Source organism: Pagrus pagrus, assembly GCF_965226575.1.
Source record: "Pagrus pagrus genome assembly, chromosome: 11".
In the NCBI taxonomy this organism is placed as follows: Eukaryota; Metazoa; Chordata; class Actinopteri; order Spariformes; family Sparidae; genus Pagrus; species Pagrus pagrus.
In genome coordinates, this window is record NC_140195.1 from 8,831,478 (window position 1) to 8,857,568 (window position 26,091).

At 41.6% G+C, this 26,091-nt stretch overlaps 3 protein-coding genes across 5 annotated transcripts in view; all 3 read right to left on the reverse strand.

The window, feature by feature from the left end:
- The window catches only part of LOC311265856 (synaptotagmin-2-like), a 67,945-nt gene extending 49,211 nt beyond the window's left edge, over nucleotides 1-18,734 (reverse strand). For 2 of the 3 annotated variants that reach the window (XM_084367918.1, XM_084367915.1), the window contains exons 1-2: nucleotides 18,582-18,708; nucleotides 18,407-18,474 (exon numbers count right to left, since the gene is read on the reverse strand). The gene's annotated coding sequence lies outside the window, so the exon portion shown is untranslated. The other variant, XM_084367916.1, reaches the window with a different exon arrangement.
- A 1,527-nt stretch (nucleotides 18,735-20,261) lies between these two features.
- On the reverse strand, nucleotides 20,262-22,571 carry oard1 (O-acyl-ADP-ribose deacylase 1). The gene is made up of 5 exons (XM_084366439.1): nucleotides 22,259-22,571; nucleotides 21,949-22,114; nucleotides 21,304-21,362; nucleotides 21,097-21,209; nucleotides 20,262-20,535 (listed from the first exon to the last, which is right to left on the reverse strand). The coding sequence occupies exons 1-5, from the start codon at nucleotides 22,391-22,393 to the stop codon at nucleotides 20,388-20,390; spliced, it is 621 nt and encodes a 206-aa protein (XP_084222565.1). The 5' UTR covers nucleotides 22,394-22,571; the 3' UTR covers nucleotides 20,262-20,387.
- Nucleotides 22,572-23,669: 1,098 nt separating this feature from the next.
- Nucleotides 23,670-25,025, reverse strand: guca1b (guanylate cyclase activator 1B; the record flags this gene model as incomplete). The annotated part of the gene is made up of 4 exons (XM_084366443.1): nucleotides 23,670-23,794; nucleotides 24,038-24,152; nucleotides 24,294-24,443; nucleotides 24,822-25,025. 4 exons carry the CDS (start codon nucleotides 25,023-25,025, stop codon nucleotides 23,670-23,672), a joined length of 594 nt encoding a protein of 197 aa, XP_084222569.1.
- Nucleotides 25,026-26,091: the final 1,066 nt, after the last annotated feature.

Genomic DNA, 26,091 nt, shown 5'->3' on the forward strand with positions numbered 1-26,091 from the left:
GTTCCTGCAGCCAGACAGTAGAGTATTATCACCTGCCCTCACGTAGCCTTGTAATCTGAGAGCGGCATCAACAATCAATGAAAAGAGGGAAAGAGAAGACAAGACCAATCGATGCCTGTTAGAAACACTGAGGTAATTCGACACTTATCAGTTTAGAGCAGCTAACTGCTATGAACTTTAAGGAAGCCTGAATTTGGCGACAAGTCCAAAGATAAAAACTTCATTTTCATAACAGCCAAAGATTTTAAAATGTCTATTTCCTGTTTGTGTACAACAAGGTGTAACATTTGGTGCAGCTTGAGCACAACAATTAAAGATCATTATTGAAAGGGTCGACTGAATCGATACCACCGCAAATCCATATACAGTATAGACAGCTGACCTCTTAACCAGTCTGAGCCTGCCATATATGAGGTGTCACTGAAGCACAGGTATTTGTTTACAGGTAAAAACAAAATCAATTATATAACTGCCAGGTATCACCAGGTGGAAGTGATCATAACTTTCTGCCAACTGGCACATGTAAAAGGAGAACATTTTGTTCTCAAGGCAACAGTGAAACAAGAGTTTAGAGCCATAGCAGTTTAGTGAGACTGTTTTTAGGTACAATGGTGCTTCGAGCTGCATGCTAATGTCGGCAAGCTAACATGCTCACAATGACAATGCTAAGCAGATGCAATGTGGACCATGTTCACCATTTCCTGATAGGAATGCATTCCTGTTGCCAGGATTAAAATGCTGTCAACATTTCTGCAAACCTTGATGCATTCACATTTGCACATGATTCAGGCTATGTATTGTAGCGTCATATCACGTTCGCATTACATGTTTATGACCTGGCTTTCATGTCCGGAGGCGGAGTTAAGAGCTGCCAAGCCAGTTAAGGACACCTCGGGACAGTTTGCAGCAGTGTTTAGGCTGACCAAACCAGGTATTTTTAAGCCAGAACATGATCTTTTCCGAATCCTGACCAAGTGTTTTTTGTGCCTAAACCTAACCAGATCATAAGCACAGTGTTGTGACAACATAAAATCTAAAGCTGAACCTAAACAAACAAAGTTGAAACATAAAGAAGGAGGAACATAGCAACATGTTGGAACATACATTGCCAACATTTTCTTTGGCAAGTGGGTTATTTTTGCAAGAATTTGTTTGGAAACGTTATTACAATTCATCTTGAAACCCTAACATCAATGTCCGTACCGAATTTCATGAAAATCAATCCTCAAGTTGTAAGGACATTTTAAAAAAAGCCAAAAATCTCAACCTCCTAGTGGCTCAAGAGGGAAATTAAAGGGATCAGTGGAGCTACTAAGCTTCATCCCTCTGAACGTCTGCTCATGGAAATCCATCCAATGATTGTTGACATATTTCAACAGGGACCAAATTGGTGGACAGATCGTCAGACAGACCAACATTTCCATCAACAAAGGCGACCACTAGCTTTAATCACAAACATGTTACACCCTCTGCACACTGTGGCGAAAAGTAACTGAAACAGTTGGACTTGGATACTGTGCTACAATGGAGCCATCAGACAGTGTTGGCAGTCGGTGTCAGCTGGCTAGAACACGGAGACTGTTTGGGGGCTCGAAAATGTTTTCACAACTTTACTTTTTGGCCAAAATGCACACTAGATTATCCAAAAGGGCCACATTTCATAACATGGGTCTGTTTTATGAGACAATCAAATTATCCCAGCACAATGTTGCACTGGTACAATGCTAAGCAATGGGGGGATTTATGGAAAGGTAGAGGGAGCAGCCGGACCAGGGCCCACTCTCACCAAGGGAACCTAAAGCCCACGCACCGCCGCTGGCAGAAAATATATTGGGAAAATCTGTTTCAATAATATTTAATGGGCTATGTATCTGCTGTTTTTCTTGTCCCCGTCTATTATGCTGGTATTGTGGTGTTCCTAGTGTTGTCTGTCTGGTGGCGTTTGCTTTGTCTTCTAATAATTTCAATCCATTGACTTTTTTTTTGTTTAAATGCTGGTATTTATGCTAATTAATTTAGTTATCATATTTTGTGTTGCAGAATATATTTGACAAAGATCCATGTCCCATTTTTAATCAGTGCTTTCAGTTAGGATTTTTCTGATTCTAGAAATAACAACCCAATTGCCAGAATAAATGTTGGCAATGCAAAACATGGATATGTTAAATCTTTATGATTATGTTTACGACTATGTGATGCAGTGAGACGCATCGAATCCACTTGCAATGCCACTCAGTCCCCTTCAAACAAGTTTAATCTTGTCCTTACCCATCCTATTTATTACTTCTAAACAATCCCATGTTTATACGTAGCTGTGGGTTTACTGCAATGCATTTAATCAGATTTCACCATAAAAGTAACCATAATTCCTACCTCTTACTGAATCCTAGCAGATGCAAGCTAATGCCCCAACAATTAAAACCCAGAAAGCCTTGAAGAAACGCATAACAAAAGCCAAATCTTTCCACTCAATTGACGATATGTGAAACCCGACACAGCCAACTGACACTATTCTATCAATTATTCAGGAGGAGAAAGGCTCGCAAAAAGTGCCGCACCCCCGGCTATGCAGCAGTAAATCACTGTATAGCACACCATCTGCTGCTTGTCAAAGCCAGCGGTTGCTGTGTGCACAGGAGTGCAGAACAACATTGATCCTTAAGTCTGGGCTGATTTCCGTTGTGAGTCATAGATCAAAAAAGTGCATGTTCAATAACGTGGGGTGAAAATGTAGACAACATGCATCATATTTTCATATACCTGTGTTACATTTTTACAGCCATAAGAGTTCACAGCGTGCACAGTGTGAGCAGATTTCTGTATCCATCTTGTCTGTTCCACCTGGGCTGATGGATGTTACTGTAAAAACCGGTATAAAAATATTCCTCATTAAATATTGAGCGCCCACAAGTCAGGACGTAAGGATGATTCTCCCTCTCGTCTTTGGGTCCTTCACCCTCGTTGGTGTTTCAAAGCGCAACCTCCTCCAGAGACCAAATGTCCCGTATTCAGACTTCAATAATGCAACGCCTTCGTTCTTCAGGCTAAGGGCTGGCTTGACATCTGACTAATCGCTGACAAAGCCTTGGGTTCAGTTTGCAGAGTTACTGTGCTATTTCTGGGCAGATAAACAACAGAATACCCTTACAAAAATGTGTATTTGATATACAGGAACATCAGTGGCAACGTTTTATGAACAGTAGGGCATTTAATACAAACTGAACCTCTTGACAGTTTTGATTAATCGCCTGTCTTCACATCACATTTAGAAAAATTAACATCACCTCCATTTGGTACCTGTCAAAGGACTAATGGCTCGGTCCAAATTGCAACTCAGCTATTCAGTAAATCATTGGGTGTTAGAAAAATATGCAATCGTCACAACAGTGTTCAAAAACCGCATTGTGTCCCAAACTGCAGATACGTGAGGGGAACAAAGTCACTGTGGGTTCTCATTATGTCGCTGATTATCAGTTATTCTGCATGTCAAACTCAATATTGTGTCTTGTCAGTCACACAGTCAAAGAATAACCGGTGTAATTATTTGCTGTTTACATTTCCGGATGTCTCTGTGTGAGACGCTTTGACTGTATTTTATCCGTTTCCTCTTTACAGTCTCTCTGCTTTGAAAGGTTAAATGAAGCAGAAAAATGTCTGAAAAAGCATCTTGTAAACACAGCTTTGGACAATGAAATGTGTTTTAAAGGGCTGACAGCTGAATACAACACTGTTCTTAACCAAATATTGAAACACTGCCCATTTTAAAGGAGGCCTGTTAAGCTTTTTAATTATTTTCCTTTGCGTCAGTGTTATTGTAGATGTAAAGATCTTGTAAGTTAAAAAAGGTCAAAGTCTGCACCGACAGAAGCTCGTCTCTCCCACAGAAAACACTGCTCCTGAAATGCCTCGTCAGTAGAATCGCCTTTGATAATTGAAAAGTGACTTCATGACATGCTATGTCACTCGTTTGCATAATTTATGCCTATATTCACAGTAGAACTGGAAGCTGACAACATGGCCTAGCTGACCGGAGACACAGTGGGCCGTGCTGGCTCAGGTGTGTGTGAGCTGACCAATCAGAGCAGACTGGGTTTTTCAGGAGGGGGGGGGGTCCTTAAAGAGACAGGAGCTCAAGACAGGAGGAATAGAGTCCTGCAGCACTGAACAGTATGAGAAAACTGACACGTTTTTTTGAGCACTAAAACATGTAAACCTATTCTAGTAATAACCCAACCCCAATCTCCTTTAACTGAATCAAAAATGTACTAATAAGCATCTTATAAACACTACTTTGTGCAATTAAATGTCTTTCAAAAGGTCGATAGCTGTATAGAACATTGTTTTTTTCCAAATATTGAAACAATGCCTATTTCAAAAAAGCACTGTGCCTCCAAATAGAAGCACCTGATTATTAGCTGCACCAGATTTAACACATTGCATCATTATGACCTGCACCCCTGGCACTGACAAGGTTTAATGTAATCCATTATTGCCATTAAATAAATATGACCATATCTGCAAATGATTTAGGCTTCACACAGTTGGATGATAATAATTCCAGCTAGTAAAACTGCCTGATTTTTTATAAAGCTCAATTAAAGGAAAACACAAATATGAAAAGTCATATTGAACTGCATTCTGATTTTGTCATTTTGTAGGAAATATGCAAACTCTCCACAATGCATATGCATCACAAATCAGCGGCTCGGTTTTGAATCGACTAAATGCTCCAACATTACGTCTAAAAAACCCACAAGGAGCTGCAGCTTAGCTGGCAGCACAAGCTGTTTAAAATCTGCACCGACACATAATGCACTCTAGGTTTTACTGCTATTGTAGCTTAACTTTCCAATTTGGATTCATTGCTCCATTTTGTAATATGAAAATGGTGAGGCTGCAAAAATGAAAAGAACGTTTGTAAAGAGATTCTTAAACTTTTCCGCCGCATGCTGAGAACTAGATAAGGAGAGAATGTCAATTTCAGTGTTTGCATGAATTACTCTGTAATGGCACGACGCAGTTTCACTTTGCTTTCAGACTGAGAGCACAATCAGCTGGTCCCTGTAAGTCAGTTCATTTCTCATAGAGACGAGGCTCCGGGGAAACCCGGCCAACATGGTGTGGGACAACAAGCTCGACAGCTGAGATCGAGCCAAGCCAAGAAGTTGTCCCCTTTTTCCAAAAACAACAGTCAATCAGATCTCCACTTGTTTTCCAACCGATTTGAGTTCATTTTATAAATAACAGCTCCGCCTGGAAAGTGCAAAACACAGAAGTTATTTGCAGCAGCTTCAAAGAGTCTCGTCTTACAACTGCAGAAGCAAATGATGTAGTTACATCCTTTCTAGAAATTCACGGTTAGCTTTGTTTTTTTTCCATTAATTGATTCTAGAAAGAATCAAGAATTCTCTGTTAATGCTAATTAGCATGTTAGCATTTGAATGTAACCCGCATTACAAATTATTCCAGCTGATTTATTTAGGGGTGGTGTCGTGTGCTACTTTAAGAAACTCTTGTATAGAAAAAAAACAAATATCAAAAGAATGATATTCAATTACCCTCATTCGAAAGCATAGCTTTCAGAAAGCATGTCAAAAAAATCAGTCCTGTCAAATCCAAAAACAATGTCCACTGATCACAGCGCTCAGTTGCATCACGCTCTCAAACTCATCTCAAGGGTAAAAACTTTTTCACCACGCAGACTGACGCATGCACAGTGATCAAAGGGCCTGACAAATCGACAGAGAAAATGAGGCTCAATGTCAAAAGGATCTCAATTCGGTGCACATTTTTGTAGCCAACATAATTTCAAGAAGCCTTGAAACAGCTGTCGTGTGGAGTCCCAACAATCCTATCAATATACATCCCAATCAAACATGTACAGCAGTCTAACAATATAATATATTGATCAATACTGGAAAGTAGTCAAGTTGATTGGCTTAAGTACTGTATATAAATACAATTTTGAGTAAGGTTCCATAATATGTCACTTTATACCTCTAGTCCATTAGATTTCAGAGGTATATATTTAGGTAATTACTCATTTCACACCTCTACATTTATTAGGCAACTTAAGTTTGTGTAGTTTTTGTGTAGTTTTATGGACCTTTTCGTCTCGGACACCATTGATGCCCGTTATATGGACTTTTGCTGCAGAAGGGTACCCCCGCGGGTCTCCAGCTGCACTCTGGGGAATAAGAAACTACACCGGACTTCTCATCAGCATGAGGGTGAGTCGATAATGACTGAACTTCGTTCTAGAGTGAACTATTCATTTAAGCAGAAACTATTTGGAAGATTCCTGGAAATGTGTTAAAGAAATTATCAGCTATTTGTCAACTGCTTGTTGGATTATTATCAATTATTATGTGGTAATTTGAAGGTCGCTTGGTTATAACCATCTAATTGCCATGAAATTCCCAGACCTGTAAAATGAATTGTTACCAACTGTTTAATTGGTACTTCAAAACTATCAAAATCAAAAGCATGATCATGTCTTCCACCATTTAACCTCCAGGAGCAGCAGTGACAAGAACATCACTGGCTTCCCACCCACGAGCACAACCAACTGTGTCTGCTGGAAGGCTGGATCAAGCCGGAGCTGTACTCACTTTGTCTCTGCAGTGGTAGGTGAGGGTTTTGCCCCTGAACCACCCGTGAAAGAACAGCTAACTAAATTATTGCCTCACTGTGTCAATGACATTTCAGTGGAAAAAGTCTGAGAGAGAGAGAGAAAAAAAAAACGACGAAATATCAAGCTCACTTTCGCAGCCCCTTTGACGCATTTGAATGAGGGGGCACAAACCAGCCATGTCCTAGATAGACGGCACCCTGCGCTGCATTGGAAGACTCCACAGCAGTCAGGTTTACATAACAGCAGACAGTACACAGGCATGCACATCACTTCCAGAGCTCCATATGAAACGATACAGGCTCAGATACTGCCTGACCATCATCTTTAAAAAACACTGAAGGTTTTCTTTAAAAAAAAAAAAAAGGGGGGGGGGGTGTCAAAATGACTCACAACAACACATTGGGAATCATTTTGCAGAATAGGCATCGTGGATGGGTGTAGTTTCATCCGCTGGGTTTTTAATTAGCCGGTGAGGGCAATGATGTTGTAATTAATATCTGAATTGCACTGTTCCCGCGCCACAGTCTCCCACAGGGAATCAGGTGAGATACAAAAGGGTTCGATACACCTAAAATAGGATACACAAACTTGAGCCGCGTGCGATTGAAAGCATTTGTGTTTGTGAGAATTGTTGAGTACTGTGCAGTCACAGATGATCAGGATTCAGCAGTGGCTTCTGGGTTTAGAATAAGCATATTTATTAGAAAAAGTGCTGGTTTCTTTGGCATGAGAAGCGCCATGTTCAGACTGAAAATATGAGAGACCACTGCTTGTGACTGGCTAACACAAAAGTAGAATTTGAGCCAGGGTCCGCCCCGAAGACGAGAAAAGAAAAAGAAAACTCCAGCAAGACCAGTTGCCACAGTGATTAAGGGTGAACCCTGTGTGGCCTGGCAGAACCAAATTTCATTAATCATTACGTCAGTCAAGTTGTTTTCGACAGTGGGGAAAGAATTTCTGTACTGGTAGGCAAAGCAATGCATGGAGCAAAATGTTGACTCACTGCAACAACATGGAGGGAGAAATTAGACCCTGCAACAGTCGTGATCACTTCGAATTAGTGCACAGTTCGCTCCAGGATAGAGCAGGATATGAGGCCACCACAGCGGCATTTTGGTATTTCCCCCCCACCCCCACCCCTCTTCTTTACCTATTTTTCTCCGCGAGCTGTCAGATTATTATTATACAACCACTCTCATGCAAGCTCCTGGCCATTAACACGGCCATGCAATTCAAAAAAAGCGTTCTTATTACAACCAGTGGACACACAGTCGGTAAGATGAAGTGCAATGTGGATGTTTGTATCGTGAGGCTGTGTATAATGATTCAGGAAAAAAATCTCCAGATGAGAGTGAAGATTGCAAAAGAATTCATTTACGAACCGCTCTCCAGATAACAATCCTGCGAGTGGGCCTGTGTAACTGGACAAAAGGATGGGAGCAATTATTTTGATCAATAAAGTACAATGAATGCCGTGTCTTTCTTGCAAGGCCCGACTATTACCAGCCTTATCATGGGAGGAAATAGATATTGCAACTCTCCATCATGCTCTTGGAGATGGCAACCAAATTGCTGCCATGTCAATAATCCCTCTGGGACAGATCGAATCTGCAAGACTTCTTCAACTTGGCTGGCACAGACAGCCGAGTCGCACGTTATACTTGACTCGTTTCAAGATCCAAGAGAAGTTAGATTTGTAGACAGTTGTTTCTGTTTGTTACTGACACTCCTTTCAATGCTGTCGGAGCCAAAACAGGTTTGCCTGAATACAAATGAACGCTGGGAATCTTTTATTCTGGGAGTGTCAGCAGCACAATGACCTGAGTAGAGAATGAGCGAAGAGGATGGCTCAACACTCAGTGGAGCACCTTCAGCTTTACAAAGCAACATAAGTGACCTGCCATTCACACAGCTTGAGTTGTTTCACAAAGAAGTGTGGGACCAGACTGGGGGTCAACCCTTACGGTGAATCCAGCAGACATGTTTTGATAGCGGCTGTTAAGGGCAAAAGTCCTGCACTGGAATTGTTATTTAAAGGTCCACTTATTAAGAAACATTGTCAAATACTGATGCTTTGGGATTGTGGGTCGGGTCGGTAGCGATCCCAAAGCGTGAGTATTTGACGAGTTGGGAGTGAGACTCAAAAATCAACTTTCTCACAAATCGGACCTTTAAGAAGACGTATGTAAATATAATCACGAAAAAGTACTAAAAGTAAAAATACTGAATGGTTATGTACGATGTAAAAGCAGGACTGTTGTAGTTGCTTTAAGTAGAGCTCATTTCAGTAATACTTGATAATAACCAACCTACTTTAACTGCATTTAATAGTTATGTCACTGTTGACAAACAATGGTTGGTCGGTTGGTTTGTTGGTTCTTTGGTTGGTTGGTTGGTTGGTTGGTTGGTCGGTCGGTTTGTTGGTCGGTTTGTTGGTTGGTTGGTCTGATTGTCAGCAGGATTACACAAAAACTACTTAAGAGATTTCCACGAAACTTGGATGGGGGATGGGTCTCCCTGCCCAGAATAGATCCCATTAACTTCTGCTGCAGATCCAGGAATTTTTCTCACTTTCTTCAACATTGCATGATAGGGTTTGTGCCTGGGTTAATTGACTAATTGTTTTATGTTTCATGTGCAAAAATCTTAAATATGTAAAATGCAAGTGTCAAATGAGTGTAGTAGAGTAAAATGTATAGTATTGCCCTTTGAATTGTAGTGGAGTTGAAGTAGAAATCGGCACGTACAATAGGCTACTTGAGTAAATGTACTCTACCACTGGTTGTATTGACTCATTGTTTGTCCATTCAGTATTCAGAACTATCTTGGTAAAAAAAAAAGCTGCATTTTCACATGCTTTGTTATACAGAGACCTTCCTCAAATCATATATTAAAGGTTCAAATACCAAAGCATGTTCTACGACCAGTGAAATGCAGATATAAATGCATCCATACCCAACACTACTGTTTGAACTCAAAGTGATTTTAGTTTTTTGTATGCTGTGTCCTTCGCCTTCAAACTGGCCTCAAAGAGAAAAGAAGCAGCCGTCATGCTGAGCACCTACTCACACAGCTAAAGTATTCTCCCTCCTCCTCTCTCGTCCTTCTCCTCATTTCTCTCCCTTCTCTGGCTGATATTACACTGCACCATGTTCCTCTAATGAAAAACATAAGTCCTCGTATACCTCTGATTTACAAACAAACACTAAAAGGCACAGATCGCAGAAGATTGTAGGGTGCACTGAAAAAACAACGCACATTTGAAATTCGTCACAACAGCAGCCTGCGGTTTTAACTAATTTCAGGACGTTTCACAGCATGACACACAATCAGAACTATTTCAAAGCCTGAGTTTATTTTAAAGCGGGATTATTTTCCTTTTTTTCAAGGTTTCTGTTGATGTTTGCGGCGCTCCGAGCGCTCCGAGTGTCAGATGGGCAGATTCTAACTTGGCAACTCTAAGAAATGGCAACTCGGCTCAATAACTGCAAAACCCCATGGGACTGGAGAGGGAAAGAAAACAGAAAACGTCTCCTCGTTTCTAAGATTTCAGGGGACAGGAAAAATAGACTTAATGAGTTGTGTTCTGTGTTGTTTCTCTCAGCAGGAAGAAAAACCTTTCAGATTCTGCTGCCAGATGCCATTTCCAATAGGGCAGAAAGAGGCACAACAGAGAGGAAAATGCATACGAAACCTTTGCACTACTTTCTAAACACACCGAGACCCTGAAGGCATGTTTCGTAATACAACTGTTGGCACGATAAGATAAAGACAACCAGCGTTGCTCAGACAATATTGAATCACTGCTCCTAAACTTGTTTGATATCATCGCTATAGGATGCACCTTACACCTTTCTTGGGCTTCCACCTCCAAGGTGCAATTGTATCCTCTACCTGCGCCTGATAATGTCAAGGTTGTAATTTAAGTGTGATTTTCTTGCTCTTGGGGGACTGGAATGAAATTGCCATCATTACCAGCTTCCTGTCTGTGTATAGAGAGGCTTGGAGCCGACACAGGGTGCATTTCCTCCGTGCGATCCCTCAGCCGCTCTGACAAGGACAGATCCCCACAGTAGCTGTTGGCAACAAAGAGTGCCGCCGCTTTGAGCTATAAATAAAAAAGGAAATAAAACACAATCAAAAAAGAAACATATGGATAACGCTTGAAACACTTTTTGGTGTTATTTCACAGGGATGCAGAGCTTTGCTGTAAAGCAGCCAGGACGTGAAGGCTGGGCATGTTGCAGCAAAATAGATGTCAAGAACTCAGAAGAGCTACAGTGATGATGAGGTTAGGTGACAGGGGTGCAAGCGGAGTAGGGCGGTATAGACGTGGTCACCGGCCAGGCAATAATGCCCTGGAGACATGAGGAGCTAAAAGGGATCCTGAGCCCTGACAGCACACACACTCGTACATGCTAAAGCCTGGATGGGTTTAATACATGCCTCCGTTAACATTTATTCACATCCCGGAGTGATCAGCACCGACCCCGGCTGCATCTTTGTCAAACACATGTCTCGGCATGTGCAGACCTGAATACACATCGCTTTGCAGGAGATGTCTGTAATGCAGGGAAGCTGTGTTTGAAAATAAACCGAGGAGAGGATAATAGAGATTGTCTCTGAAGACAAAGAGGCTAAAAACAGCAAGCCTCCTGTAAGACTGTGCTTCCTTTTTTATAAGCAGTCAGCACAATCTCACCACAGCACTGAACAACAATCTGTAAAGAAGGTGACTAAATATAACAGCATCCTGCAGAATAAAGCCACTCCTCCTCCTACTCCTCGTCCTCCTTCCTCATGGTCCAATTCAGACAGACAAGATGAGAGCTACACCAGATGTGTCATATAGGAAGCTGTTTTGCTACAAATTGGATGATTAACAGAGCCGTGCAGACGGCATCGAGGCCATTTGGCTGCGGTGCGCGGCTCACTGGAGAGTGATTGGCTTTGAGGGCCGAGGGAGCAGATGGGACGGGGACACGGAGCTGGACCACAGCGACTGACTGTGCCTCCTTGGATCAGAATATCGCTTCCATCCTCGTCCGCCTGTGCTCGAGAGCGATGCCACACACAAACACGGGGGCAAAAAAAAAAGAGGTAGATGTGTTTCACGCAGAATTGCAGAGGCTTGTTCTTCATGGCAAGTTATCTCCGCCTTAAGCTCCACCCTCTTAACATTAATTATGCAGCTCAATGCAGCACTCCGAATCCCTGCTGCAGCTCACCCACACTACAATACTCTGCCGCTTTCTCCCACTCTCTCTGTCACACACACAAACCACTGAGTGTTTCTCTCTCTTTTTTCTTTTTTTTCCCTTCATGACCACAATCTCAAGCATCCACGGTTAAAGACAGGCATTTTTCCTCCAAGCAGCACCTTGTGAATAGCGCGCTGTTGCAAAGGCATGACTGTAGCAATGCTTTTTCCAAGAGAATTTACAAGGTTAGATGTTCTCACAGTCTCACACGAGGCAGAAAATAACTACACATGTAAAAAACATCTTTTTTCCTGAAGGACGCACAAGATGCACAAGAAATCTTGGACATTTCTTTTCAAGCAATGAAAAGAATGTACAATTATCACAACATCTGATACATTTGATGTGAATGAATGCCTTCAATGCACTGCAAGTTGGATTTACTATTAGTTGCAGGCGGCGTGACTCACTACCAGCACATGCAGTCATTTTGCTTTATCACTTTCAGAGCCTGCTGCAAATCAGAAACAAACACCGCCTGATATGCAGAGGCAAACACACTTAGCAGCTCAAACACCTGTCTGGCCGAGTTGTAATTGACTCGACTGCTCCTGAGCGCGGCGAGAGACACGATCAGACCCTGTCACAGGAGTCCGCGCTAGGCAATGTGAATCAGCCACATCAGCAAAGCAGAGGGGGGGGAACCGGAGAACATACAAGGAGGGAAGCTCTCTCACGCTTCAGCCGTCCGACCCCCCTCCAGGGCAGGCAGTGGGACGGAAACGTAGCAACTGTTTATGGAAGCAGAAACGAGCGTCTCCTTCGTTTCCTAGAGCTTTCACCATGATTAAGATTCATCTCACATCTGCATTCATGTGTTTGGGTCCTCGCGTGTTTTGTGTGTGACAGAGAGAGAGTAGTATTGCCTGCCCGGCCAAAAGCTCTATAATTAATCCGAGAGAACTTAAGTGTGAGGCGACCGGGTGTGAGTCATTCATGCATCCTGCACAGAACAAATAGTGTTTTTGTCTTTAAAATGTGCCCCACGTGAGATGAAGCTCTTTGCAGTTATTCATGGGACCATTGTTTCTTCCTCACCACACTGGTCATCGTCAGCAACATGTCAAACCCCAGGCGTGCAAACAGCAGCTATTTAAGGGGACGTGATGTCTGTCACCCTATTGTTACCATTTCAATAAGTTCAATAATGTGTCTGTCTGTGTTTGCAAAGAGGCTAACAGCGAGGGCAGATGTTCCTAATGAGGAAAACACGGCCAGGGAAGGTGGAATGATTCAGCTGGTATCGGGTGAAGTGAATGTGTTACATGCTTACATAATCCAGGGGGAGCGTGAATTGACTACTCCCTCCCTCTACATGACAATGCGCTGGCAGGCGCAGGTCGCCTGTTTCGTCGTGTTTCGCTCCTTGAAAAGAAAAAAAAAATCTGTGCACTATCAGATGTCCAGAAAGCACAACAGCGGGTCAAAAGCTCTTTGTAAGGTTGCTGTTCATCAGCAGGCAGCCCTCTGTGCTGTGCTGTGCTGTGCTGCTCTGCTGCTGCTGCAGGGGTCTTTTCAGTGCCTGGAACCGGATGGTGAGCAGAGAACACAGCGGGGGCTGGGCACCGCAATGTACTGCAGTGCTCGTAGCTCTGCTATGCACACCCACTCTCTTCCATTCTTGCTCTGCCTCTGACAATCTCTCAATCTCTCGCTCTATCTCTCGCCCTCTCTCGCCCATGCTCGTATCGTTCGCCTCGCCTTCCTCTCGTTGCTATTGTCTCTTTAATGCCAAGGTTTCTGCACACTCTTAAAGCTGACTGCAGTCCACGTGTTCAGCACGGTCTCTCGTTTTCTTCTTTTATAAAATCCTGCTCTCCACTTGCAGGTAGAGCTGCAAAGATGAGTTAATAGTCAGAAATATTTTGATAATTGATTAACCATTTCAGTCATGTTTCGAGCACAAATTGACAAATGTCTTGTTTAGAATAATAGTAAATGAAGAGTCTTTGGTTTCTGGACTGCTGGTTGGACAAATGAAGCTATCACAGGAGGTCACTCTGGTCCAGCATCGCACGCAATCAATTAATCATAAAAAACAAACAGCAAAATAATCGATAATGAAAATAATCCTTTTTGCAGCCCTATTAGCATGCATACTTACACACATTTACACAAATACATACATAAACACATCCTGTAACCTTTTCCATGGAGATTATGATAAAGTGCCCTCTTCCTGGCTACAGAGAAAGCGCACGCACATTACTGTCCTTCTGACACCTTATGGTATTTATCACAGTGTCATTCTACGATGCCCAAGAGGTTCGGCTCACCTTCATCATCTGCCCAAACAACGCAGGAGTTGTTCTATTTCTGCTTGTTTGGTGACTTTTTACAGCACGTCTTCTCGCCCTGACACAGAGAGTTTGGGGACTGTTCCTAACTGTAGTATGTCACGGTGACAGCCGTTGTTGCTCCGCTGTGTTGCGTACCACCATCATTTACTAAACGCCCATGTCGCACAGCCTGGGATAGAGGGTGTCATACACGGAGGATGAGCAATGACAAGCCCGGCAGCTGCTCCCCTTCTCCAAAACCCCCTAAAACTCAAACAAAAAGACTTACTGTACATCATTTATAGACATACATAACCTTGGGAGGCAACTTGCTTATCCCACCAACAATCTTTAGGATTTTACTGAAGTGACTTCTTGCACATGTATACGCTAAGAAGCCTGATTCAAGCAGCACCTAAAATACTGAATTATACTCAAGTTTAGAAAATCACAGGGTACAGGTCTGTGTGTTTAAAGCAGCCATTCAGTCTAATTACAAGTGGTTAAATCTCCTCCATCGCTCGCACTCGCCTTCTGTTTAAAAGAGGGATACTGGCTAATTCTTGGTAGCGGTGAGGGGTCTCATTTCCGTTTGTCATTAAAGAGCTGAGGTTTCTGATTGAGTTTCTCAGTACGCCGGCTGCGTCCCGCAGAGACACTTTCTTGGTTGCTCTCGACTGTGACATGAAAGCAGGCTTCATGTGACAGCAGGTGTTTGAACAGCACAGGCTGCCGTCCTCACGTGCTTTTAGATTTTCTTCTCACTGGTGTAACATAATGACAACGTCTGCACAACCTTTTCAATCGTTTTTGAAGTAATTTCTGGGAAACATATTTACCTAACAGCCACTATCAGCTGACAAAATGTATTGCCTTTAACAATATTATCCTTTTGATTATGTGTTATCACCCTGATGGATCAGTGACGGCCTGGCACAATAAGTACTTTTGTTAGACAGTGTAAATTGATAGAAACCATCCCAATAAATTATATTATTGTCATTTCAAGACCATGCCACTGATATAATCATGATATAATACCATTTTTTGGGCTCCGGAGTTTTGGTAGTAATCAACAGTGATTAGTTGAAGCTTCAGCTGAGGGTGGAGGGAGTGCTGCACATGACACGTGAAGGACTGAGACAGATGTTTCTCTGTTTTCAACCGAGATGGATGGCATAGCTTTGCAACCTGTGTCTTTCGGTTTAAATAAGGGTATTCATTTATAAGGATTCTGCTGTCCTACAGTATTGTTGTTTCTATAGTTACTTGTTAATGAATATAAATACATTTTCCAAAGGGTTTGGTGTGTTTGCATGTTTGTTATCCTGAGTGGTTTGGCTAAACAAGGTATAATAACAGCTATTTTGCACCTTTATTATTAGACTGCGTTTAACAAAAAGGCTTAATACAAATATCCGGATTTCTAAATTGAAAAAAACGGATACCTACCCATCGAACCAAAAGCCAAATAGTAGAATAATTGGTCCCAGCCTGAGGAAGGACACCCTTTCAAAGAACAATTACCTTTTCATTAAGTCCTGCTCCAACCAAAAATGTGTTTTTCTTCTTGGTCCTACAGCTGAATGTTTAAGCTTCACTGTGATGTAGAGAGATGTGTGTGCAGAGTTTGACACCAGAAGGCTGTTTTCAAATTCATTGCTCAAAGCGTTAATTTCCTCTTATTTTCACATTGATAATCCGATTTAAAGGGGTGGGAGAGTGGACTTTAAAGTGAAGTAGGAGACATCCAGTGTCTAGCAGTGGAAAAATATTTACAAATCCATATATTCTGGAGCTTTTAATTATTTTAATGTTGTAATTATACTTCTTTTATTTGCAAAAAAGAGTATATTAAAATAATATTCAAGCATTGGAATTGGAATGTGAAAGAAATGTTGAAATATATTTTTAAAAAATTAAAAAAATGGCGATCCTGGTACGATACCTTGACTTTGATACCCGTACCTGAACGATACATTTTTCAATACTAATTTTATGAAATCTGTTTAACAAAAGATTACGCTACACAAACACGTGGTGAGCCCCGTCTCTGGGCATAACCTTGAGTTTTTCCTGCATGCCTCGAGACAGCCAATCACCAGCACTACTACATCTTGGCACAACAAGCAAGCCGCATGCTTATTGGCTCACTAAGGCTGATGAGATTAACTCCTTACTTACTGTAATTCGGTATCGAATGACAAGACATTTCGAAGTTTGATACCGAGCCCTTAACAAAACATAAATAACATAAAAACACACAACCATAACAATAAAAAAAATCGACTGTTGGGCTTTGTTGACAAAAGTTGTACATACACACATCGGGCAATATCAAGGTCAGCAAAAATGATTGAAGTCATGTATATATGTGTTGATGTAACTATTGTGACAGGCCTGGTTCCATGTGAATTCAAACCTGAATTATTGTGCTGCTGCATTCAATTTCATCCCACAGTTTGATGTGTCACTCCGAGCTTTTCAGTGAAAAAGAAGGCAGAACAAAAAAAACCCACAGTGCTGACGCTCCCACCTGGAGCATTCAGTGGAAACACAGGTAGGACAAAGCTTTTTTTTTCAAAGGAAACAGGTAGGAGATGAGTCTTCAGCACCTCTTCACAAACACATGGTTCTCCTTAAGACAGACTGTGCTCTAAAATGGAGAGCTACATGAATAATGAAAAGTGTTTTCCTCATGTCTTCAACTGAAAAGGCAAAAAAGACAGGATGAGCACAGTCGACTGCAACATCCGATAGGTGCTTGGAAATGTGTACAGACGGACAATTTATTGGGTCATACGTAGAAAATAGAAGAATCTGCTGTCATCCCACCCTCACTGCTAAACACTGGTCTGCTTCAAAGAATCTGAAGGAAGCTCCATAATGAAAAGCCTTCTGTCCGAGCTCTGTCCATGGTGCTGAAATGACTTACATTTCCTCCCCAGCCCTCTCCTTATCCCTGCATATTACTCACTGTTGAATAATTTAAACCTTATTTAAAACCAGTTACTGGGATCAGTGATTCTGGTCAGGTTCAAGGATGCCTTGTGCTCACATCTTTTATCTCAGGGTGAAAGGTATTAGCCTTTCTTCTAGGTAATGTGAAAACCCCAGGACACACTGTACTCTTTATCCTGTCTAACGACGCTCTTCAGCGTGCCCACACAAAATACACTAAGTCCATCCATATTTCCTCCCATTCTGCAGCAGGCCAGCGTTCACAGACATTATCAGCAGAGAAAACACACAGTGCCCACTGCTGGACAGTGTCGTATCTTCATTCACAAATGATGAAGGTCAGACTTCCAAAAAAAGACAGTGGGAGGTAATAAAGAAACTGTGAATATGCTTTGAGAAGCTGATAATTAACGCATAATGAAAAAAAAAAAACGTGTTAGTATGAATCAGCTGTGAACAAAGAACGCTTCACTCTCCTTTGATGTTTGAGCTCATTTTACCACATCTTCAGTGTATAAATACTCCACAGACATGATAACACTATTTTTTTTCCGCTTCCTTGATGCGATGTAGTCGGTAAGCCGTGATCACCCAATCAGAGAGTCTACTTTTGCTGCAGGCTGTGGCTGAAGGAAGTCCCACAACACCGGATAAACAACACAAAAACTCATCACCAAGCTCTAACCCTATCAGAGCCAATTCCAGCTGTTATCTAAGCAACCCCAGTGATACCCAGAATACACAATGAGAGCATGCACGACAAAACTAATATGGGCTGCAGCACTGAGCAGGCTGAGCTTATCAGCTAAAAAAGAAAAAAGCAAAACTTTACTCTTATCCCGACCTGGGATGATACATAAGTTCAAATGGAAAGAGGCATTTGACAAAAGCTGGTTTTGGTATAACTCTGGCCGGAGCCGAACGGATGCTGAGGCAGCTCTGCTCTGGGATGTAATGGGATACTGCAGCACTAGAGAACCGTGTGCACAGAAACTTGCCTAGAAGCATCAGGGAGTCCCGCACTAACCTTCCCCCTCCCTCCCTCCCTCTCTCGCTTCCTCTCTGCCTTTCCCTCTGCTCTTCTGCCAAGTCTTTAAACCATTAAAGTCAAAAATCTGTGCGCATATTTAAGCGTCACTGCATCTGAAAGGTTCAAACAAGGCAAATCATCCAGAATATGCACTGACGAAGAAGACAAAAACAACTTCAGAAGTGTAAAATAAAATAACAGCCCAGCATGCCGGGAGTAGCAGGAGAACACAGCTGCTTACCTTTCGTGCAGGATGCTCTCCTCTGGACAACAAGCTTCCTCTTCTCCTTCTCCACAGGCTCCGAGACACTTTGAGATAGAGAGAGAAATAATCAATCTTCTCTTACTTTCTCTTATTTCCAGTTTTCAGAATGAATAAGTCAGGGGAGTCTAACACACAGCCCCTCTAGACACACCTTTACCCTGTCCTCCTGTAAACTCTGCCACAGATACACACACACAGACACCCATTCAAATGCACCCCAAGACTGGAGTACACAAATTGATAAAGATCTGCTCAGGGGAGGGATAAAAACTACACACACTCACACACACTGCAGTTTTTTTTTCCCTTCCTCTTGCCCACTCGCTCTGCTGCTTTTTTTTTTTTTTTTTTCCGTGCTGTCTTTGCCTGCACTGTCTCCTGATTGGCTAAGCTGCTCTTCAATAACATAAGCTCTCTTCTTTAATTGGAAGGGGGCCAGTTATGTGGTGCACCAGAAGCCCTCCCGCCCAGCTCATCGCTCTCTCTCTCTCTTTATTTTTTTTTCCTTTTTTTCCCTAAGTGCCAGTGGAGAAGAATGCTGAGCTCTGCAATTTCATACGCATCGTGCAAAGAAAAAAAAGGGAATGGAGGACAGAGGAGGAGGGAGGGAGGGGGGGAGGATGTGGAAGAGAGAAAAGGGAGCGAGAGTGGGAATGGGGGAGAGCATCGGTCGGCGAATCAGTGGACCGCAGTGGGACAGGCAGGCAGAAGCTGCATGGGGAGGGGAACAAAGAAAATAGGGGGTGTTGGATGGGGCAGATTTGGATGCACAGTCCCAGAAGCTGCAGCGTGTTGAGGTGTGCGAGCGGGTCATATGAAGGGAGATCTCCCTGCACTCACTGCAGCGCGGCTAGGTGGCTCTGCTGCAGTGTGGAGTCTAATTGCCAGGCAAGAAGGGGGATGGGAAGGGAGGTGGAAGAGGAGGAGGAGGAGGAGGTGGAGGAGGAGAGTGGGGGTTGGTTGCAGTGATGCTGAAGTACAGTCTCCCAGCCAGCCAGGATATATGAGGGGGGGAAATGGGCAGGCAGTCGCAGTGTACAGCGGTTAATGCCTTCTCCTTTTGAATTATTGAAGGTGCCCCAGAGGAGAGTGGGGAGGGTCGCAGGCAGCAAACTACTGAGCCTGTTCAGACAGTCTCGCTGCCACCGAGGTTCATTTTAATTACTCACACCTGAAGTACACGTTGTCAAATTATTAAATGGAGCCCCCTTTAGTTCAAGCATTTAATCCAACTAATGCAATCGGACTGCTTTGAGTGGAGATTGTGTTTTATTAGCTCGCCGCTTCCCACTTCAGGTTTCATGGTGTGTTAAAAGGTTTTTCCTATCCTGGAGAAAATGGATGTGTGGGATTGACTTTGTGGTGTCAGGTTCCCCACCCCTCTTTCTTTCGACTCACATCTGGTACGGAAACAATGTGTCCCGGCTGCACTAAAGTACAATACCCGAGCAGATCAATAATGGCTCCTACAAAAAACCCTCGACCATCTGCAGAGGCTTCAATGAGCGCTCTAAAAGTTATATGATGGCCACACAGAAATGCAAATACACTGTTTGCTCAATCAACAATATAATTGCCTGGTGGATGAATGGGAGAATAAAGAGAAACCTGATACTTCAGGCTCAGTGTTTAAAACACCACATGTTGTTAAACCAGAAGGGACAGGTGGACAAATCCCAGTAACATCTGGATTTAATGATAAATGTAGATCAGTGTGTTTTGGAAGTAAATAGCTGAAAACTGGCGACTGCAGATACAAAGAATAGATGACCAGTAGAAATACTTCTACAGCTACATGTAGAAATTCATGAAGTTTAGGTGGACTTTCATGTGCAACAAAGAAAGTTTATTTAACAAAACATTTTTCATTGAAAAGGATTAAGATCAGGGACACATGCTGTGGGAATGATACAGAGAAGTGAACAAACTAAATATTACAACAAAAGTTTTGCATCGATCATCTGCGCATGTTTTCCTTCATCACTTTGGTCTCTGTTTTCTCGGGAAGGCTGTAGACAGTGATGGAGATGTTTGTGTGTTTGAACACCTGTTCCAGTATCACAGACACTTTGTCCCACGCCAGTCGATCCAGGCCACAACCGATACTGTCGGAAAGAGAGAGAAAAATATACAGATTAACTGGAACAGTAACGAGGAAAATCTTGGCATACTTATTGAGTAAATGAGTACATCTCTCTTGAGCGCGCTGGTTTGATGACACATCATTAAGTGACTGGAAATGATACAAGTTAGGGATGTTAATTATTAATCATTAACCGACTTATCACCGACATCCACAAAGGATTTGTAATTTAAAAAAAACAACAGACGAATCAATACAAACTGATATTATTACATTTTAGCCATTTATTATCCTCGATATGGGTTTAAATTTGTTGGGCCAGAGGTTAAATAACGGCAAACAGGAGCTCAACAATTAAAATTAGGTCATTACTTTGTGTTATTTAGTTTATTATTCAAGTAACTGATGTTTAATGCTGATTTTGCATCAACATAGATCATGTCAGTGGTTAAAACACCTTTCGGAGGGAAAAACATCCAACATATTTCCTATATTATTAATGATTAACCGTTAATTGATTGTTGTTAAGGTAGCCGACTATTAATAACAGAAACTGCTTAAAATCTGCATCCCTAATACATACCGGGGCATTGATATTCTTGTTATTTCATTCTGTTCACAGTGAGACCGCATGTCCTCCAGGCTCTGCCTCAGGCTGTCATAGGTTGGTTTTTGGCTGGCCTTTTTCTTTGTAATCTGCAATAAAATAACAGGAGGGCAACAATTATAATTTCTTGTTTTTTAAATTTCCATATTAGGGAATAGTTCTAATTAAATGTCACATCTTTACCAGATAGTAGACAAAACGTCCGTCTCTTTCCAGAACAGCACACTGTCCTGTCAGCTTTTCTGTTTGGAAAATAGAAAGAAAATGTCCCCATCAAGGTAAGAAACAATACAAAAATATTTTCTTTTAAATCCCCTCAAACCTCACTGACCCACTGGTGGTCACTACAAATTCATGCTGTGCAGTGCAACCCACAGATTCATTTTACATTTACAATTCTCAAAGACACCAAAAAGGACAGATTTGGGATGAATGTGTACAAAATGATGCGTAAGACATCATGTGATGAGATGGCGGAGTCATACACTACTCAAAATAAATTAGGGATATTGGGATATGAGTATGCATGTGTCGCATTATATTCGGGGACCAAAAATATTCACAAAATGCAAGTGAAACACTAAAATATCCCAATATCCTGCACTAATTTTGGGTTATCAATGCATCTAACCATTTGCATCAATTGATACAGAATACATACAGTATGTAATAATATCAGGCAGTATAGAATAAGATCATTTTTCCAACAATAAATCTACACTTTTGTAGACCAGAAGAAAAGCAGTTTCTCTGAGCTACACAAAATGATTGCCTGGGAAGCAGTGAGACATTTTCACTGTAGATTTTTTAATAGAAAGTCTGACTCACCCTGTTTTTTTAACTCGTCTAACCCTTTGAACTTCTGCTTGAACATCACTGCTATGCCTGCCCCCATGCGGCGGTCCTCACTGATGCAGTGGGCCAGAGCCTCGTCCTCGGGGCAGGAGAACAGGTTCCCAGTGACATAGTTCAGTCTCCAGCTGTCTTCTGCTGGCTGGCCGGGAGGGGGCAGCATTACACCAAGTGAGGAAACACAACGTCAGAGCAGCAGATAAACAACTGGCGTCCGGGAGGACAATGTACGACAGAAACACAATTTTTTAACGCATGTAAAAACCTAAACAAGTGTAGGCTTTACCTCAGTTTTGTCTCTGCAGACTGGTTTCTCAAGCTCTGACGACATTGACGACAATGAGCGCAGCACTTGTCCGGTGAGTTTGTTAAACGTGTACAGTCGTGAACACGCATCAAAACAACGCAGAGTTATCGGCATTCAGCTAATGCTAGAAGACGCGTTAGCTAGCATATCGTGTGACAGTAAGGTGTCTCGTAAAACTTACGAACAGTTGACAGGAGGTGGACGTTTTAATGGCAAATGAACGCACTTTCGGGGTGATTTTTGACAGCACGGTAGACCTGTCAGTCTGCAGCAAACTAGGAAGAAGCTGTCTATGCTCTCGCGAGAAAACCCGAGACTTTATAGATAAGCGGCACTTCCTGGATGATAGAAAATGGCCAAAGGTTTAAAGGTTTCTGGGTTTTATCTTTGATTTTACAAGGGAAATATGGGTTATATGTTGCGTATATTAACTATTAACTCCATAATCCATAAATGTACTGCTTATTTGAGCTTTACATTGTTTGTATATATTTACAAAAACCTGAAACCATCCTTGAAAATCACAAAATTGTCCTTACCTGTCTTTGGATCTGTCATTACATTATTTAAATGTTTTCTATGAATGTAGATAGCCTACTTTTTAAAATTGAATTAAACTTAACTAGCAACGTTCATAGTTTATTTCGTGCAATACATCTGATTTCTGTTAAACAAAACAGGCAGTGTGAAATTGGTGTATATTTATGATGTTTATTGTTTTCAAAAGACCCCCCCAAACCCTCACAGGTGTTTTTATTTATTTTTGTTTATATTATTGTTACATTCTTAGATTCTATTCAGATTTCACAGATCAAAACTGTGAATTCGCACTGTAAATCAGTGAGATCCACAAACTGAGCACACCAATAATATTCAAAAGTTTGTTGTTTTCCCAAAAGGTGCAACAAAATTATGAGGGAGAGAGGAAAAAATATCACCATTCTCCATCTGTACATGGCTCCACACAGCCCTGAGGAGAGGTCTTATCATCCTGAATAAGTGAAAACACCTCTTAATGGTGGAACATGTTTGTGTAAGGGCTTTCAGTATGCTTATTGAATAACTTATATGCCCATTTTATGACACAAAACAAAAAAAGGAAAGACAATAAGCAACTTATAGCTGCAGTGTCAACTGCAATAAAGTACAGACCTAAACAGACCTACTAGACCGTAAATTGCATTAAATAATGTAACGTAACTGCTGTTATAGTGCAGAACCTGAAACAAAAAGCCCGTTTGCAAGCAGAATATGGTAATACAATGCCAGAATGACAGTAGTGTTGTCTTCTTTTATATACATTAAACTGCTGTAGATACAAAATCACAGCATGATTTGTCACACATAAATGATGTGTGTACATGATAGATTGACAGTCCATGTTCCAGCCTTAGAAGTTATCACTGCGCCTTCGATCGTTCATCCAGTCCCCAGGATTTACGTCCATCTGCAGCATCTTCATCACCCACTTGTCCCTCCGCGCTCCGTCAATGAACTCATCCAGAGAAAGCTCCCCTAGATAACGAGGGACGGTTATTCTCCGGGCTTATTTCATACACTTCTCCATTCATTAATTTATCTTTTTAGTAATGAGATTGTACATTGTACAGCTGAGATACGCCTTCCCAACAATGAACACAGGCACACTCTCACATTTACACACTCCACAAAGCCCTTACAGCACTTTGACACGGACCTTGTGAATCATTAATGAACCATTTTTTACTAAGCTGTCAGAAAACTGTTACAAACACTCACCATCTCCATTTTCATCAACCAGCTCAAATATCCTGTCAACCACTTGGTCTGGGGTCAGCAGATTGCAGTCTTCATCCAGCTCTCCATGGCAGGCTTTCTTCAGTCGATAAATAGACTGAGAGTGACAGGAAAGAAGTCTGTTACAGTGACTCTGAGGTTGACTACATTTAATTATAGCCCTCTGATTTATCATGTTTTGAAAGCTTTACAGATCAATTGCTGCATATTATAGTGACTGTGTAATATTGAATATTACCTCCACAATTTCAAGAAGCTCCGTTTTATCAATGCATCCGCTTCCATCTTTATCATACATTTTGAATGTCCATTTAAGCTTATGCTCCAATTTACCCCTCAGGACTAAGTTCAAGGCTGCCACATACTCCAGAAAATCGATGGTGTTGTCCTGCGTACATGAAGAGAGAAAGAGTTTAAATTTTACAAACGGGCTCTTAGACGCAAAATGTTTATGTCCTGCAGTATTCTAGATCAAATCTGATGAGTCTTTTTACTATCAGTACTGATTTATCTGCTAATTACTTTTCTAATTAATTGTTTAAACTACAACCCATCAGAAAATAGTGAAAAAATGCCCATTGTAATTTCCCAGGAACCCAAGTCGACGTGTTTAAATTGCTTGTTTTTAAATTGCCTGTAAATCTTTCATCAACTACAATTATCAAAAATGCTTGCAATCAACAAATCCTCACTACTACTGTGCCCAGTGTTAGAAAATGACTATGCACAAGGCTTATACTTCCACACAACAGAGGTTTGTACTTACGCCGTTCTTGTCAAAGGCTCGAAACATGTTTTCAATGTAATCTGCAGCCTCTTTGTTTTCAGTAACGCCAAAAAAGCTCTTGAACTCGTGCATGAAAAGTGTTCCACTTGGGCATTCCACGACAAATTTTTTGTACCATTCCTGCAGCTCTGCCACATCAATTTCCTTGTCTGGGTCACAATCCTCGCTCAGGCGCTGACCCATTGTGGAAGTTTTTTTCTGTAACCCCCTGAAGACTGAAATTATCTCTTACATTACATGAAACTGTTTGACCGAGGTAACTATTTTTAAAGCTCTCCTCTACATGACAAAATCCACGAATGTTAGTCCTCTGTTACTGAAGTAAACTTTGTGCAAATCAGCAAAGACCAAATTGATCAAAATGACATCAAAGTCCATGCAAGCTGAATTGTTATTGGGCTCTCTATTGTGGCAAACGCTCTCTGAAAGTGAGGATGAGACACAGACTGTTATGGATCACATGATAAGGGATTTGATATGGGCACCTGTCAAAATCAATTAGATCATGTCAGGATTTCCTTGTGGTCCTGCTTCAACCTATCCTGAATGTACATCTAGTACATCTACTGTATTATTGGTTGTTATGAAACACACTCCCTAATGACAGGTTCAAGGTACGTCCATTGTATAACGGACCTTTTAATAATACTATAATTATCATTCTCTATTAGTAAATATTTGCATGGTATGACGTTAACTACTTATGTGTGTGCAAAGGTAAAGTCAGGATTAATGGATTTATACTAGTTACTGACATTTAAAGTCTGGGATGGTCTAATGCTTTTAGTTGCATTGTGGGAAATGTAGGATCGATCATTTCTGAAAGAGCTTCACCCATCCTAGCCAATGAAAAATCTGTATATCTCAGCCACCACTGCTTTGATTTTGACAGTTCTTTGTTCATCTGTCTCTATTCCTTCCCCCAAAGGAATAACAAATGGCTGATGTACTCCTTTAAGTAATCTTCCCCAGTATTCCCACAAGTTCCTGACCAGTCTTGTGATTCACACAGGCCAAGTGTTTAGTTATCCCTGAAAGCTCTGACCTTCAGGTTATTTACTGCAACCCATGATTACTGTTTACAGGCCTGCTTCAGACTCACTGAAGCCTATAATAAATGTGTTGTGGCTAAATTCACTAATGATGGACATTACATTTTAACCTCAAGAGGGCAATTATATTTGGGAAATGGGTCAAAACATCTAGCGAGCTATCTGGCAGTGGAGTCTGCCAGTAATTTGCAATAACT